Here is a 15,955-nt window from a genome sequence, read left to right on the forward strand (position 1 = left end):
ATTTACATTTGTGCTAGATTTACACTGTTGGTGTCTTCAGCTGTCAGTTTATCATCTAGACGTTGAACAAACATGAGACAGTCAGTGAGCTCTTTGTTCGTATGGTTGGACTGTAACTACGGCAACCAGGGCGCTCAAAGTGTAGGTGTGCAGATAGTTCATGTCTGGACTTGACAACATGCACGACTGCAAAGTGTTTTTACTCTGAGCAGAAGAAGTGGTGAGACAGAAGTGTAAAAGGGTTCATGTGAAAGATACAAATTGATTTAAAAAAATACATAGAATATGGAAGAGAGAGTTTGTTAATAACATCAGAATTTCTGTGTGACTCATGAAGAGAGAAAGGAAAAAAATTAGAGAAGGAATTGAGATTAAAAAAAAAAAGATAATTGATAATGAGGACGGACAGAAATCTTCCCCAACTCCGATAAACACATTCTGAAGTTTAAAGAACACTTTGTCTTCAGTTAATCTAAATTAATCAGTTGGACATCTGAAAAGTAATCTAGTATTTTCAGAATCATTTTGAGTTTTCTCATTTTCTCTGTTTTATGCCATCTTAAACTGAATACATTTAAGTTTTGGACTAAAAACATTTGACAAAAGCGCTTTCCAGTAGAGAAATAAGGTTTGTGTTTACCAAGTTTAAATCCTGCAAACTAAACATCAATTATCGGAGTAATTTCAAAATTAAAGTAAGACTTTGCAAAATTAGACCAGCAAAAAACCATCATATTCAAAGATTGCCTACAAGCAAGTACATATGAGACAGATAGCAATAGATATAGTAATAAAACAATGTAAAGGGTCAGAGCAACAAAATTTTTCAAAAAATGGAAAAATCATATATTTAACTAGAATATAGTAAATATTGCAGCAACAGAAGATTATTAAGTTATCAAATATGTGAAAATAAATGAATGAAATGAGTGTTCATGATTAAAACAATGAAGGTAAAATAACAGAATTCAAATACTTGCAGGTTAAATTTAAACAATGTTTATCTGGATGCTGTGACCTCCAGCCCTCCATCTTGTTTCTCCTTATATGGACCTTCATCACCTCCTCCTCCTCACACTGTTGTCAGCTGATAGAGGAGGAATGCTTCACCTCCCCAAAATCTGACCTGGAGTCTGTTGTTGTTATGACAAAGGGAGAAAGACGGTTTAGATGTTCCCTGAGAATTTTAACATTTTAAGATTTCTTCAGTTGTAAAGTGACTCAGTGATGATTAAATCCAGATCCATCCATTACCTATACACTGCTTAATCCTCATTAGGGGTACGGGGGCTGGAGTCTATCCCAGCTGACTTGGGGTGAAAGCTGGGGACACCCTGAACAGGTCACCAGTCTGTCACAGGGCTACACATAGAGACAACCAGTCGCACTCGCATTCACACCTACAGACAATTTAGAATTGCCGGTTAACCTCAGCATGTTTTTAGCACAGGGAGAACATGCAAACTCCATGCAGAAAGATCCCGGTAAGGCTGGGACACAAACCGGGGATCTTCTAGCTGCAAGGCGAAAGTAAAGGCATATTAAATCTACATGTGTTGGTAAAACACAAACACTAGCTACTGCTGGATAATTCAGCTGCTTCTACACCAGCGGTCCCCAAACACTGGGTCAGCACTGTGTCTTATTTTGAAAAATGACTACATCGTCTTAGTATTACTTCAGTCTGCGCTCGTTTCATGCACTTGATTCTGTCAGTTTTCAAGCCGTTAAATGAAGTCGTCAGTTTAACCATTGCCAAAATTAATAACAAGAAAAGCACTTGGAGAGCGCAGTACTCCACCAAGGCTGCTCAGTCGTATGATTTCCGACGGATATGTCCACAGTGGTCAGTTTGTGGTAGGATCGCAATCATGTGATTGTCAGCAGGCAGCTGACGTAGTGTTTACTTGTCATAGTTCCAGTGACGCCATGCCACTGTCTTGCAATGATGTAGAAACAGTTAACAAATCCCTGGATCCAGACTATAAGCCGCATCACCGCCAAAATCCAATCAGGTGGTCCTTGTGCCATTTCCAACCTTCCCTGAAAATTTCATCCAAATCCATTAGTCTGTGTTTGAGTAATGTTGTGAACAGACAGATAAACGTACACCGATCATCACGTAACTCCATCACGTTCTTTGATAGAGTGAAAAAACAAACGTCTCTGGAAAAGAGGGAGAGACTGAGACAGAAGAAAAAATACATATACAGTATATATAGTACATATTTAGCAATACAAAGTAATTTAATTAGTTTAGGACACTTTTATGATAATGGCCCAAAAAGAAGAAGATTATTATTAGTTATGTGTGTGATGATCGGTCCATGTTCGTGATGCAGCAAAGGTTGGAGACCGCTGTTCTAAACCACATTAATGTGATGTTGGTTCTTAAACAGCCCTGTATGTTGAGACGATAAATGAATGAGCTGTAAACCTGCTCCTGGTTCTGACTCAGCTCCTGTTTCTCCATCCAGCTGCAGGTCAGAACCCGGACCACGTCCTGCAGGGGACGGGGGTGAAACCCGAGGCCCGGCGGCCCGGAGAGGACTCTACCATTGCGCCTGAGGACCTCCCTCGATCTCTCAGCTGCTACTGCTCCGGACACTGTCCAGACGACGCCATCAACAACACCTGCCAGTGAGTAGAAACCTGCATCTTTAATCTAAGAGCCCTGAAATGGCTCGCTCTGATCCTTGTAATATTTTTAGATTCAATTCAGCTTTATTGTCATTTCACACTACAGCGCAATGAAACACAGTTTAGCCTGCTGACAAATGGCAACAAAACCAAGTCATTTATTATCTATAATCTGACAATGCCATGTCCTAGTACAATAGGATTTTACCAGATAGTACGCTTTTAAAGTTTTGTAGAGTGTCGAAGAGGTTCGGTTATCAAGGTATTAGAGGCTGTTTATGATCCAGGAGTTCCAGACCAGTAGACCTTTGTATTTTTGTTTATATGCTTTCATGTCAATTAATATCGGATGAATTTAAATAAAAACTTGTAGATATTTTACTTTTTGGACATTCAATGACTGTCAACATTTGGATTTTTCTAAATGGAAGGCTGTATGAAGGTTGTATTACATTGTTGTGCTTTTATTTGATTTGTTTTTTAGTTACTTGAAGTATTTCCTCAAGCATATTTTATAACTAGCCCTGCTTTAGCATATTAATTACTAGTTGTGTTGCTCCAAACAATTTTGGGTCTATTATCCAACTCAGTCCAGTGTGATATTTTGTTTTGTAATATTTTTTATCTGATTTGAAATTTAAGAATGTATGTCTGGACAGTTTCATGTATTTTTCCTTTATAAATTCCTGATTTCTTCTATTTAAGCTGAATTATTATAGGCTGTTTCTTGGGGGGCTTTTATGGCTCTTACTCTTATAGATCCACAAGTGGGATGTTTGCCATCTTACATTCGCTTTTCTTTTCTTATCAAACATTCTGTTGAACTATATTCCTATTAACACTGGTGTAGTATATATTGTTTAATGTAAAACTTTATGCCCCGATCTGATTCAGGTCATTCAGTATTTAGTGTTTGCTGATAACAAGTCTCAATCCAATACTATTTTCTGAGATAGTACAATAAAGTTATTAAAATTTGTCGAATTTATATGTTTGACAACTGAATATTGCTGCAGTGCATTCAGAAAAAAAATCACGTTTCTGCATCCAAACTGTTAATGTTACATAGATTGTCAGGAACTTAATTGTAAAGCTCCAGTAGGATGTTGTCTGAAATTTAGTGTGGAGAATGGGTGTACTGGGACTCCACAAGCTCCAAATGATGGTGAAAACCTGAAGTATTGTATACCGTATTTTCAGGACTATAAGCCGCTACTTTTTTCTCACGCTTTGGACCCTGCGGCTTATACAACGATGTGGCTAATGTAAAGATTTTTACGTGCGAGCTTCATGCCATCATTAAGTTTAGCCTCATCACATCAGACCAATAAATTTACCAAAGAGGTCACAGTGGATCATTGAAACTATTCGAATTAAATTAAACACACACAAAATTCTTCAGTCATTTTGCGCTTCATGCATACACACGTGGACAAAATTGTTGGTACCCCTCAGTTAAAGAAGGAAAAACCCACAATTCTCACTGAAATCACGTGAAACTCACAAAAGTAACAATAAATAAAAATTTATTGAAAATTAAATAATCAAAATCAGTCATCACTTTTGAATTGTTGATTAACATAATTATTTAAAAAAACAAACTAATGAAATAGGGCTGGACAAAAATGATGGTACCCATAACTTAATATTTTGTTGCACAACCTTTTGAGGCAATCACTGCAATTAAACGATTTCTGTATTTGTCAATGAGCGTTCTGCAGCTGTCAACAGGTATTTTGGCCCACTCCTCATCAGCAAACAGCTCCAGTTGTCTCAGGTTTGATGGGTGTCTTCTCCAAATGGCATGTTTCAGCTCTTTCCACATATGTTCAATGGGATTCAGATCTGGGCTCATAGAAGGCCACTTTAGAATAGTCCAACGCTTTTCTCTCAGCCATTCTTGGGTGTTTTTGGCTGTGTGTTTTGGATGGTTGTCCTGTTGGAAGACCCATGACCTGCGACTGAGACCAAGCTTTCTGACACTAGGCAGCACATTTCTCTCCAGAATGCCTTGATAGTCTTCAGATTTCATCGTACCTTGCACACTTTCAAGACACCCTGTGCCAGATGCAGCAAAGCAGCCCCAAAACATTACTGAGCCTCCTCCATGTTTCACCGTAGGGACAGTGTTCTTTTCTTCGTATGCTTGGTTTTTGAGTCTATGAACATAGAGTTGATGTGCCTTACCAAAAAGCTCCAGTTTGGTCTCATCTGTCCAAAGGACATTCTCCCAGAAGCTTTGTGGCTTGTCAACATGCATTTTTGCAAATTCCAGTCTGGCTTTTTTATGAGTTTTTTTCAGCAGTGGTGTCCTCCTTGGTCGTCTCCCATGAAGTCCACTTTGGCTCAAACAACGACGAATGGTGCGATCTGACACTGATGTACCTTGGCCTTGGAGTTCACCTTTAATTTCTTTGGAGGTTGCTCTGGGCTCTTTGGATACAATTCCAACCATCCGTCTCTTCAATTTGTCATCAATTTTCCTCTTGCGGCCACGTCCAGGGAGGTTGGCTACTGTCCCGTGGGTCTTGAACTTCTGAATAATATGAGCCACTGTTGTCACAGGAACTTCAAGCTGTTTAGAGATGGTCTTATAGCCTTTACCTTTAAGATGTTTGTCTATAATTTTTTTTCGGATGTCCTGGGACAATTCTCTCCTTCGCTTTCTGTTGTCCATGTTCAGTGTGGTACACACCTTTTCACCAAACAGCAGGGTGACTACTTGTCTCCCTTTAAATAGGCAGACTGACTGATTATGAGTTTGGAAACACCTGTGATGTCAATTAAATGACACACCTGAGTTAATCATGTCACTCTGGTCAAATAGTTTTCAATCTTTTATAGAGGTACCATCATTTTTGTCCAGGCCTGTTTCATTAGTTTGTTTTTTTAAATAATTATGTTAATCAACAATTCAAAAGTAATGGCTGTTTTTGATTATTTAATTTTCAATAAATTTTTATTTATTGTTACTTTTGTGAGTTTCAAGTGATTTCAGTGAGAATTGTGGGTTTTTCCTTCTTTAACTGAGGGGTACCAACAATTTTGTCCACGTGTGTATACTCTCATCATGGAAAACATGAAGAAATGCGTATGATGCACCTGTTGCAGGCCAAACCTGCTCTTCTTTAACCTAGGCAGGTGTGTGTGTGTGTGTGTGTGTGTGTGTGTGTGTGTGTGTGTGTGTGTGTGTGTGTGTGTGTGTGTGTGTGTGTGTGTGTGTGTGTGTGTGTGTGTGTGTGTGTGTGTGTGTGTGTGTGTGACGTGAGGAGCGCTGCAGCTGTGTGTGTGTGTTGCAGACACAAGTGTGGAAATGGAGGCAGAGCGAAATGCACCACGATGATATACAATACAATATAAAACTTAAAGATAAGTTTTAGCGCTAGCGCGCTTAGCTTAGGGCGCTCGCGCTACCCGAGGCTGCCCAACCACGGTTCAGTGGCTGGCAGAATCGGGTCGGTGACACAGCTTTTAAGTTAAAGGCAATTTATCTGCCTGTCGAAGAATGAAATAGAGCTGCTGCCCGTTAGCTTGGCATCAATGAATCAATGGTGAGACGCTGGAGTTGGCAGCGTGAACAGACTCAATGTGTTTCACTGCCGTGTTGCAGGCACTGTTCGGAAATAAAGTACGTATTTAATTAGAAGTTTAAAAAAAATCTTTCTGTGCAAATATCTCATGTTACAACATGGACACCTGTGGCTTATAGTCAGGTGCAGCTTATATATGTGCAAAACTTTTTTTCTTTTTAAATTTAGTGGGTCCAGCTTATATTCAGGTGCGCTCAATAGTCCAGAAATTACGGTATATTAATCGCTTACTATTACTATTTAATATTGTAGCAACCAGAGAAGGTGGTCGGTTCTGTTTTGACAAGCAGAGAGCTTTGTGACAGTTTAGTTAGTAAAGGGGCACCATGACAAAGACTTGTGTGGCGCTTATTGACAAACCATGATAATAAGCTTCATAATTAAGCTATTTTTCTTTGTAAGTGCAAAAACAAAACGAAAAGTTAGCAAAGAAGTGTGAACTTCAGAAGGTGCTGAAGCAGTCAATTAATCTGTTAGTTGATCAACAGAAACAGAATCGGTGAATAAAATGACACAAATGTTTTGATTCAGACTCACAAATTAGGCAATTTACTGCTTTTTTTGTCTTTTGTTACTGTAAAATAAGTCTTTTTGAAGGCTTGGACTTTCCAGCATTCATAATAAATGCTTGGAAATGTCACGTTTACTTCTGCAGTGTTGTAGACATGTTTTGAGAGTTTTTTTTTCATTATTTCGTCTGTTAATTAAATAAATAACAGGCAGTTTAGTGATTGGTATTGTCTAAACTTTGGTAAAGTGCTGAAAAATGATGGAAACATTTGCAGATTTAAGGTTAAAAAAAATAATTTGTGTGTTTGCGTTTTCAGGACTAATGGTCAGTGTTTTGCCATCATCGAGGAGGACGAGCTCGGAGAAGTCCAGCTCACCTCCGGCTGCATGAAGTACGAAGGTTCACACTTCCAGTGCAAGGTAAACACACACAAATGCACACTCAGGTCTGTTTACCTGCACAAGTTGCTTTTTAAGTCACGTAAACTTGCACCTTCTTCACTAATTGATTGCTTTGATTGGCAGGATTCTCCCAACGCTCAAACTAGGAGGACAATCGAATGCTGCACCACAGACTTCTGTAACAGAGACTTACAGCCAACCCTTCCTCCTCAGGACCCCACAGGTAATGACCACCTGACTGAGGGTTTCTGGTGTTTAACAAGTGAATACGAACTCACAACTCTGTTTTCTTTTTCTGCAGAAGGAAGCCCCCACTGGTTGGCCTTCCTCATCTCCATGACGGTCTGCTGCTGCACTCTGATCTGCATCACGGTGGTCTGTTACTACAGGTAGGAAAACACCTGATTTCCATAAACAGCTTCACATGCAAACTGAAATGGATCTTCAGGTGTTCAGCAGCGTAGCTTTGCCACTTTGAATGAGTTTTTAATGCAGGTTTATAGGAAGTAGATATGTAAAGTGTACTGGAAGGGACTAGGGCATTCTGGTTGTTAATCATATCACAATAAAATGGTAAATTTGATCAATATCGACAAATATTTATCATTTTTAATTTCACATTTTTAATAATGACCAGCAAAAAAGAGGTGTAATTTGAATAGAACCACCTTGCTTTGTTTTTAACCACTTTAGCCTATATATCAATGTGCACCAACAATAAATTTAATGTGAACATAATAATTACAAACACATAAATAAATATCTTTACGCACATACAGTATCTCACAAAAATGAGTACACCTCACATTTTTGCAAATATATATTTCTGTCTTTTCACAGGACAACAATGAAGAAATGTCACTTTGATACGTCAAGTAGTCCGTGTACAGCTCGTATAACAGTGTAAATTAACTGTCCCCTCAAAATAACTCAACACACAACCATTAATGTAAACCACTGGCAACAAAAGTGAGTACACCCCTAAGTGAAAATGTCCAAATTGAGCCCAATTAGCCATTTTCTCTCCCTGATGTCATGCAACTCGTTAGTGTTATAAGGTCTCCAGTGTGAATGGGGAGCAAGTGAATTAAATTTGGTATTATCGCTCTCACACTCTCATACTGGACACTGGAGGTTCAGCATGGCACCTTATGGCAAAGAACTCTCTGAGGATCTGAAAAAAAGAGTTGTTGCTCTATATAAAGATGGCCTAGGCTATAAGAAGATTGCCAGCATCCTGAAAGTGAGCTGCAGCATGGTGGCCAAGACCATACAGCGATTTAACAGGACAGGTTCCACTCAGAACAGGCCTCACCATGGTTGACCAAAAAAGTTGAGTGCACGTGCTCATCGGAAAATAGACATATGAGTGCTGCCAGCATTGCTGCAGAAGGGGTGGGGGGGTCAGCCTGTCAGTGCTCAGGCCATATCCCACACACTGCATCAAATTGGTCTGCATGGCTGTCTTCCCAGAAGGAAGACTCTTCTAAAGATGATGCATGAGAAAGCCCGCAGTTTGCTAAAGACAAGCAGATTTAAGGCATGGATTACTGGAACCATGTCCTGTGGTCTGATGAGACCAAGATAAACCTATTGAGGGCTATGGTGTCAAGCAGGTGAGGAATACAAAGACAAGTGTGGCTTACCTACAGTCAAGCATGGTGGTGGGAGTATCATGGTCTGGGGGCTGTATGAGTGCTTCTGACACTGGGGTGCTACGGTTCAGTGAGGGAACTATGAATGCCAACATGTACTGTGACATACTGAAGCTGAGCATGATCCCCTCCCTTCGGAAACTGGGCCGCAGGGCAGTATTCTAACATGATAACGACCCCAAACACCCCTCCAAGATGACCATTACCTTGCTAAAGAAGCTGAGGATAAAGGTGATGGAGTGGCCAAGCATGTCTCTAGACCTAAACCCTATTGAGCATCTGTGGGACATCCTCAAACGGAAGGTAGAGGTCCGTCAGGTCTCTGACATCTACCAGCTCTGTGATGCCAACATGGACGAGTGGAAGAGGATTCCAGTGGCAACCTGTGAAGCTCTGGTGAACTCCATGCCCAACAGGGTTAAGGCAGTGCTAAAAAATTATAGTGGTCACTCGGGCTGGGTGATATATCGATTTTATCGATTAATTCGAGTTTGTACTTAATGTCGATTTGTTTTAATGAAAATCGATTTTCTCACCAACATCCGTCACCAACGCCTGCCTGCTGGGCTCCCGTAGTTCAGAGTGCGCTCCCCGCTCCCCAACATGGCGCGAGCATTGCAGATCTTACTTCGAAGAAAGAAAACGTATCTTCAATCATTATTACTCCACCAAGGAACGGCGGAGTTGTGTGACGTTTGGTGTACGTTTGTCTGTGAATCTGTCTGTCTGTCTGTGTGAAACATTACTCAAAAACGGACGAACAGAGTTGGATGAAATTTCAAGGAAGGTCAGAAATGACACAAGGACCAAGTGATTACATTTTGGCACTGATGCCGTTTATAATCTGGATCCACGGCTTTGTTCGGGATTTCCCATTGGGAGATATAGCTGCAGACACGGCGTCGCTGTAACCATGAAGTGAACACTGTCAGTTACCCGCTGATGATCATATGATTGCGATCCTACTACAAAATGACTATTATTTATCAGTTGGAAATCATACAAGGAACAAATGATTAAACTGTGGGGTGTTTGAGTCCCATCAATTCCTGCCGCCCGCTACATATTTAGGTCACGATGTAGCAAACCCCAGCCAGACACGTTGAGCTCAGCCATCAGCCTTATTGTGAACACAAATTCACCTTCCTGCCTTCACTCATTTCTTCACCGTGAGACCTTGTTCTCATTCCAGCTGCTTCTAAGTTTAAACACATCCTTTGCTAAACAGCAACAGCGTGTAATCGTTTTCTTTCATCTTTATGTGACTTTCGGCAGCGTCTTCGTCATGTCAAGAAACCTCTTCTTAGAGAATCACTTCCTGTCCTGCTGGAATGGTTACAAAATAAAAGCCTGTAGCATTCAAAATACGCCTTAAAAATGATAGCCTGGAGGGAACGCTTATTTTAACACGAGCAAAACAAAGGCTTGCCAAAATTGATGAACTGATCAGCAGACCTTTAAAAGGATAATTTACACGGGATTCGGTAAAATACATGACATGCACATGCATAACACATGCCTGTACTTAGCACAGGGTAATTTTTTTATTGAAGATTTCATCCGTCAGAAATAATACGTCAACTGAGCATCCTTGGCGGAGTACTGCGCTATCTGAGTGCTTTTCTTGTTTGGAATTGGTTCGGGTTATGCGGCATCACTTGTTTTGAACAATTTCTTTGTCATCTGCAAATTGATTTTAAGTAGGGGGTTAAAAAATCAAATAAATCGTGAATCGGGATTTTTTTGTAAAAAAAATGTTTTATTTATTTATTTATTTTTTTTAGGCAATATCGCCCAGCCCTAGTGGCCACACAAAATATTGACACTTTGGGCCCAATTTGGACATTTTCACTTAGAGGTGTACTCGCTTTTGCTGCCAGCAGTTTCGACATTAATGGCTGTGTGTTGAGTTATTTTAAGGGCATAGTAACTTTACACTGTTACACAAGCTGTGCACCGACTACTTGACGTTGTATCAAAGTGTCATTTCTTCATTGTTGTCCCATGAAAAGACAGAATTAAATAATAGCAGAAATGTGAGGGGTGTACTCATTTTTGTGAGATACTATAAGTACAAATAAATTAGGGCTGGACCCGAATATCCCGAATATCCAGTCGCTACGGCGGTATCCAGATATTAATTTTGGTATCCGAATCCCCCCCCCGGTCAGACGTTACCGGGTGGAACGAATATTCGTTACTGTCTTCTCTCCACCTTGGGACCACATCGGCTCATATCGGCTCATCCTGTCGTGTGATCACATAAACATATACACATGTATGACATATACACATATGTCTATATGATCACCCCCTCCTCCCCCCAGACGAAAATAGGAATATTCGGAGCTCGTCTCTTCCCTTCGCCCCACTCCGGCTTATCCCACTGTGTTCGGCTCATCCATTCGTATTTGTTACCACCACCCGAATGGCCAGGTGGCTGCCGACTCTGAATATCCGGAGACCAGAAACCACTATTTGGGCCAGCCCTAAAATAAATATGAATAATTTGACCATTTTTAGATTCAGTGTCGCTTACTTCCAGATGATCTTGGATTAAGATGATGTTCATTGGGATTAAAATCTGTTAAAAATCACATAAAATAAACACTCTGTATACCTGCAAAAAATTCCTGAAAGTTCTCATATTTTACACAGTACAGTGAAAGTTTTCAGGTGAACTGCAGGCAGTGTTTTCACAGAGCAGAGAGGAAACGACAATATAGACTGAGAGGGAAATAAAATCTACTGGATCCATGAAATACATGCAGCATGGCTCAAAAACAGTAAACAGAAGAGCAAATTGTTAGAAGATACATTCAGCATGGTGAAGCATCTTTCTACAGAGAATGAGCAGAGTAGCGATAACAAAAGTGTTTGTAAAAATGTTAATATTTTTAAATATCTGCAGTATGCAGTGAAATTTTTTTTTCTCGAATATTCTTAACACCTGTGGACGCTTGATTCTAGGTTTTGTTATTTTGTCAAAGAAATGTTGAAGATTCATGACATTCCAACTGTGTCATACTGCACCAAGACATTTCTGAGTTTTCTCTACTTCTATCCATTCTTGCTTTGTTTCCATAGAGTTGCAGGACTTTATATTGCAGTGAAACTGATATTGATACTGTAATGAAAAATGAGCCTACAGTGAGTAAAAGTGTGGAAAAAGCTTGGGGTTAAATTTGGCATCCCCAAACCTGTCAAGACATTTTCAATCAAACACATCTACTGACTCCAGTTCAGTGATGCAGCTTCTCTCTGTGTGTTTTGTATCAGAATCACAAATATTTTATTGATCCCAGAGGAGGAAGTGCTCATTTTACAGTTCCTTCTATTCAAAGTCAGAAAAATAAACAGTACAAAATATAGATAAATATAAACACAAGTAGAAAAATTTGACCTAAAAATATACACATAAATGAGAAATTATGTCCTAAAAATATAAACACAAGTAGAAACAGTAGAAGTGTAAATGTAGACTGTGTTTTTCCCAAGAAATAAAGTGTATTGAAGTGTGGTGAAGCAGATTAAACTGTTGTGTTCTTCTTTAGCTGGAAGTTTAATTTATTCTGTCTTTCTTAGATATAAATGGCAGAGTGAGCGTCAGCGATATCACAAGGACCTGGAACAAGAAGTCTTCATCCCTGCAGGAGATTCACTCAAAGACCTCATTCATCAGTCGCAGAGCTCCGGCAGCGGCTCAGGACTCCCCCTGCTGGTAGGAACAACACACTGCACACACCTGAAATACGCTGTTTACCTTTAAAAGATAATATATGCAACACCTCCAATATCAACACAACATAAAAAAAACACAGAAAAGTGTTTATCAGGAAAAATTCTCACCATCGAGACTGCACTCTCTAAAATATATATTTAAAAAATATGATTAAATGCTGGATTGATGAGTCCTCTAATTTCAATCTCACTTTTATGTGTAAGTTTCATGGTTTCAGTATTTATTTTCTTTTGTTTAAACAATCTTGTCATAGCTTACTGTGATGTTTAACTTATATTGTGTAGCTAATTGAACTAATTTCCTAATTGAACTCCTATTAACTGTACTTTTTTCCTAGTCATCATATTAACTACCTACCTCTATTGTTATTCTTTTTCTGTTTTATTATTTTGGCGTGTGTTAGTGTCTAAATATGTTTTTACCATCCCGTGTTGTCCTGTCACTGTCTTTGATTTGCTTGAAAAGTAATATGCAGATGAAGTTTGACTAATAATTGTAAATAAAAGGATCAGGATAAGAATTTGACCATTTCAAATGATCGAGACAAAGATATTGACTCTACACCTCCTTTTTCATGCAGGGATTATGACTGTAAAATGCATCATAGTGACATTTTTGCTATTTTATGGTCTTTTTTGATGCCATAATTGTAACTAGTATTGAAATATTTTCATACATGTCATATCTGAGTACATTTTAGTCAGTACTTACAATTAGAATTTTTATTAAAAGGAGAGAAAAACACTAGAAATGTCAGGGAGTGCAGTTAGTGTGAGGTAAATAGGTTATATTTTAAAGTTTCAGTGGAGACAGAAATGTTGTTTTTGACCCCCAGGTGCAGCGAACCATCGCCAAGCAGATCCAGATGGTGCGTCAGATCGGTAAAGGGCGTTACGGTGAGGTCTGGTTGGGCCGCTGGAGGGGCGAAAAGGTAGCCGTCAAAGTCTTCTTCACCCGAGAGGAGGCGAGCTGGTTCAGGGAGACGGAGATCTACCAGACGGTCCTGATGAGACACGAGAACATCCTCGGTACATGAAGCTCTTCTTACACTCACTTAGCAGGTTTTTGAAAAGAAGCAGATGCGTTTAGCTGACTGAAAACATTACTTTGGGCTCTGAAAGTATAATTTCTTACATATCCCACAATATACAACTTTTCCAACACCGTAGACTTTTTGAAATCACTTTGACATTAGTCCTGTTGGGAAAGTTTAGTTATATCCAATAGTAAGAGAACAGAACATGAAATAATCTCATTACATCACAGGGCAATGTCCAGTGGTTCAAATTGAATAAGATGCTATTTAGACACTAATAAATTAAAATGTAGAGCTCTGAAGACGATTTACTGTGGAAAAACCTTTTTTTTTTTTTGGTTGTGTTTTGTATTTTAGCAGGTTCACAACCAAAAGTTTACATTGTTTTAATTGGGTTTTAAAAATTATAAGAATATTTAAGTTATAAAGGTCTTTTGAATTTGCATTTCCTGGTTTCCAAACTCCATGTACATAGAGTTAAGCCCAGAATTATTCATTTACAGAATCCAAAGTTTTTTCTAGAGTAAATTTTTATTTCACCCATAGGTTTCTTTTGGCTGAAAATTATGTAAACAAAGACAAAAGATCATAAAACTTCTTCTTAGAGATGTTAAAGATAGATTCTAACTATTGGAAAATGTGTTTATAATAAAAAAAAACTACTATAAACATGCTAAACAGTTGGGAGCTTAGCAAGACAAAGGCTACAAACAAAATCAATTTATGTATGTTTTTTCTCCTGTCAAAACTTACATCTAATGCAGTAATTGCAAAATATTCTCATTTTGTAATAGAACACCCACACTTTTTAGATCTAGTAATCTGAAGAAAAATCACATTATAGTTGGGGAAGTGCAAAATTCCTTACATACACCTCCTGCCAAAAGTTTTAGGACACTTTCTCATTCAAATAAAGTAGAACCTGTCCTACAACTTTTGACAGGGGGTGTATCGACCAAATTTGGTACACATATGCAGCACATCAGGCTGAACAAAAAAGTCAGTGTCAGCCACATTCCAAACCCAACAGGAAGTGAGCTATTTGGCTTTGAATGTCAGATTTTGCCCATTTTTCATTTTATTCCAGAGCGAACTCCTCCTAGTGGGAAACTCCAATTCACCTCAAATTCGGCCAGTACATACAGGAGGCCTTAATGATCCAAAGTTATTAAAATCTTTTTCCAAAGTTAAAGGGCGTGTCCGTGGCGGCCTCTGGAATTTTGATCCTTCGCCATGAAATTTCAAATGCTGTGTAAATGCCCTGAACATGCGCCAATCTGCCTGAAACTTTACATGTATGATCAGAGTCCTGCCCTGATCACATCCATATGATGAAATACACCCCCTGTCAAAAGTTGTAGGACAGGTTCTACTTTATTTGAATGCGACAGTGTCCTAAAACTTTTGACAGGGGGTGTATCTTTTGAAAAATGTTTCCTTAAGTTTATCTGAAGTTAATACAAGGTTATAGCAGTTCTTCGTTGTGTTTCTACTGCATTTTCTTGCTGAGTTGCAATAAGAAAAACAGGCTGAAACTCATCCTCCTGATTGTATTTACTCCCTGATGAAGCCCCACATTACCTTCAGATGAACTTTAATTTGCCTCCTGGGTTCCTAATTAGACAGAAAAATGGTGAAGCTGTCCTTTGATTGCAGACGACGCTGTCTGAAGACTGCAGGACTCCAGGACCGATCGATACCCTGATTGATTTTTAATTTAGTCAGTGATTTAAAGTAATGACAGCGAGATGAGACATGAAAACTCGCAGTTAGACTGATGACACACTGACTCGTACACAGCTGTGTGTTTTTCAAGTCATCACAACCAGAATTTAGTTTTTTACTTTATCTATTAAGAGAAGATTTATTTTAGCTGGACTCGTACTGACTTCTGAGTTCAGAGAAATGTGTGATCTGAACGCAAAGAAGCATTCAAGACAGATTCGACTCCAGATGTTGTAGATGTTATCTTTACTCGTTCAGTCAGCAGCATCTAGAAACGTGCTGTTGTGTTTATTTAATATTAAATTTATTTTTTGCCTCTGATCCAGTCCAAATCATTTAATATTTAACATCTACTCATATCAGGTAACATTTTCTTAAATAATATGCACTTCAAGTATCATAGATTAGCTCTTGTACCTGCTTGTGCCACCAAGTGAAGCTTCTAATAGTTTAAAACTGAGCTGGTAGGTAATAAAGGGGCACCATGAAACAGTCTTCTGTTACTCTTAATGACTTCCAGCCGAAGTTCAGGTGTTAAATCAAGTCTGAGATCAGGATGAGTAGTTCAAGGACCTCCAGAAAGTTGAAAATCCCACAATTCCTTGTGTCTTTACAGTGTCTGGCCTAAATATATTGTGTGATTTTTGGCAAGTTT

The 15,955-nt window shown here is 39.0% G+C and overlaps 1 protein-coding gene and 1 long non-coding RNA gene across 3 annotated transcripts in view; one reads left to right on the plus strand and one right to left on the minus strand.

Moving 5' to 3' along the window:
• Positions 1–15,955, minus strand: part of LOC127537431 (uncharacterized) — a 292,103-nt gene that overhangs the window by 248,431 nt on the left and 27,717 nt on the right. The window lies entirely within an intron of this gene.
• Positions 1–15,955, plus strand: part of LOC110965431 (bone morphogenetic protein receptor type-1A-like) — a 119,170-nt gene that overhangs the window by 95,677 nt on the left and 7,538 nt on the right. The window contains exons 4-9 of one of the 2 annotated variants that reach the window (XM_051959642.1): positions 2,478–2,640; positions 7,058–7,160; positions 7,266–7,365; positions 7,444–7,531; positions 12,383–12,518; positions 13,375–13,567. In XM_051959642.1, coding sequence (XP_051815602.1) covers positions 2,478–2,640; positions 7,058–7,160; positions 7,266–7,365; positions 7,444–7,531; positions 12,383–12,518; positions 13,375–13,567 — 783 coding nt within the window. Of the gene's footprint in view, positions 1–2,477; positions 2,641–7,057; positions 7,161–7,265; positions 7,532–12,382; positions 12,519–13,374; positions 13,568–15,955 lie in introns of both variants that reach the window. The other variant, XM_051959641.1, reaches the window with a different exon arrangement.

The sequence above is a fragment of the Acanthochromis polyacanthus genome, chromosome 15, assembly GCF_021347895.1.
Source record: "Acanthochromis polyacanthus isolate Apoly-LR-REF ecotype Palm Island chromosome 15, KAUST_Apoly_ChrSc, whole genome shotgun sequence".
NCBI lineage: Eukaryota > Metazoa > Chordata > Actinopteri > Pomacentridae > Acanthochromis > Acanthochromis polyacanthus.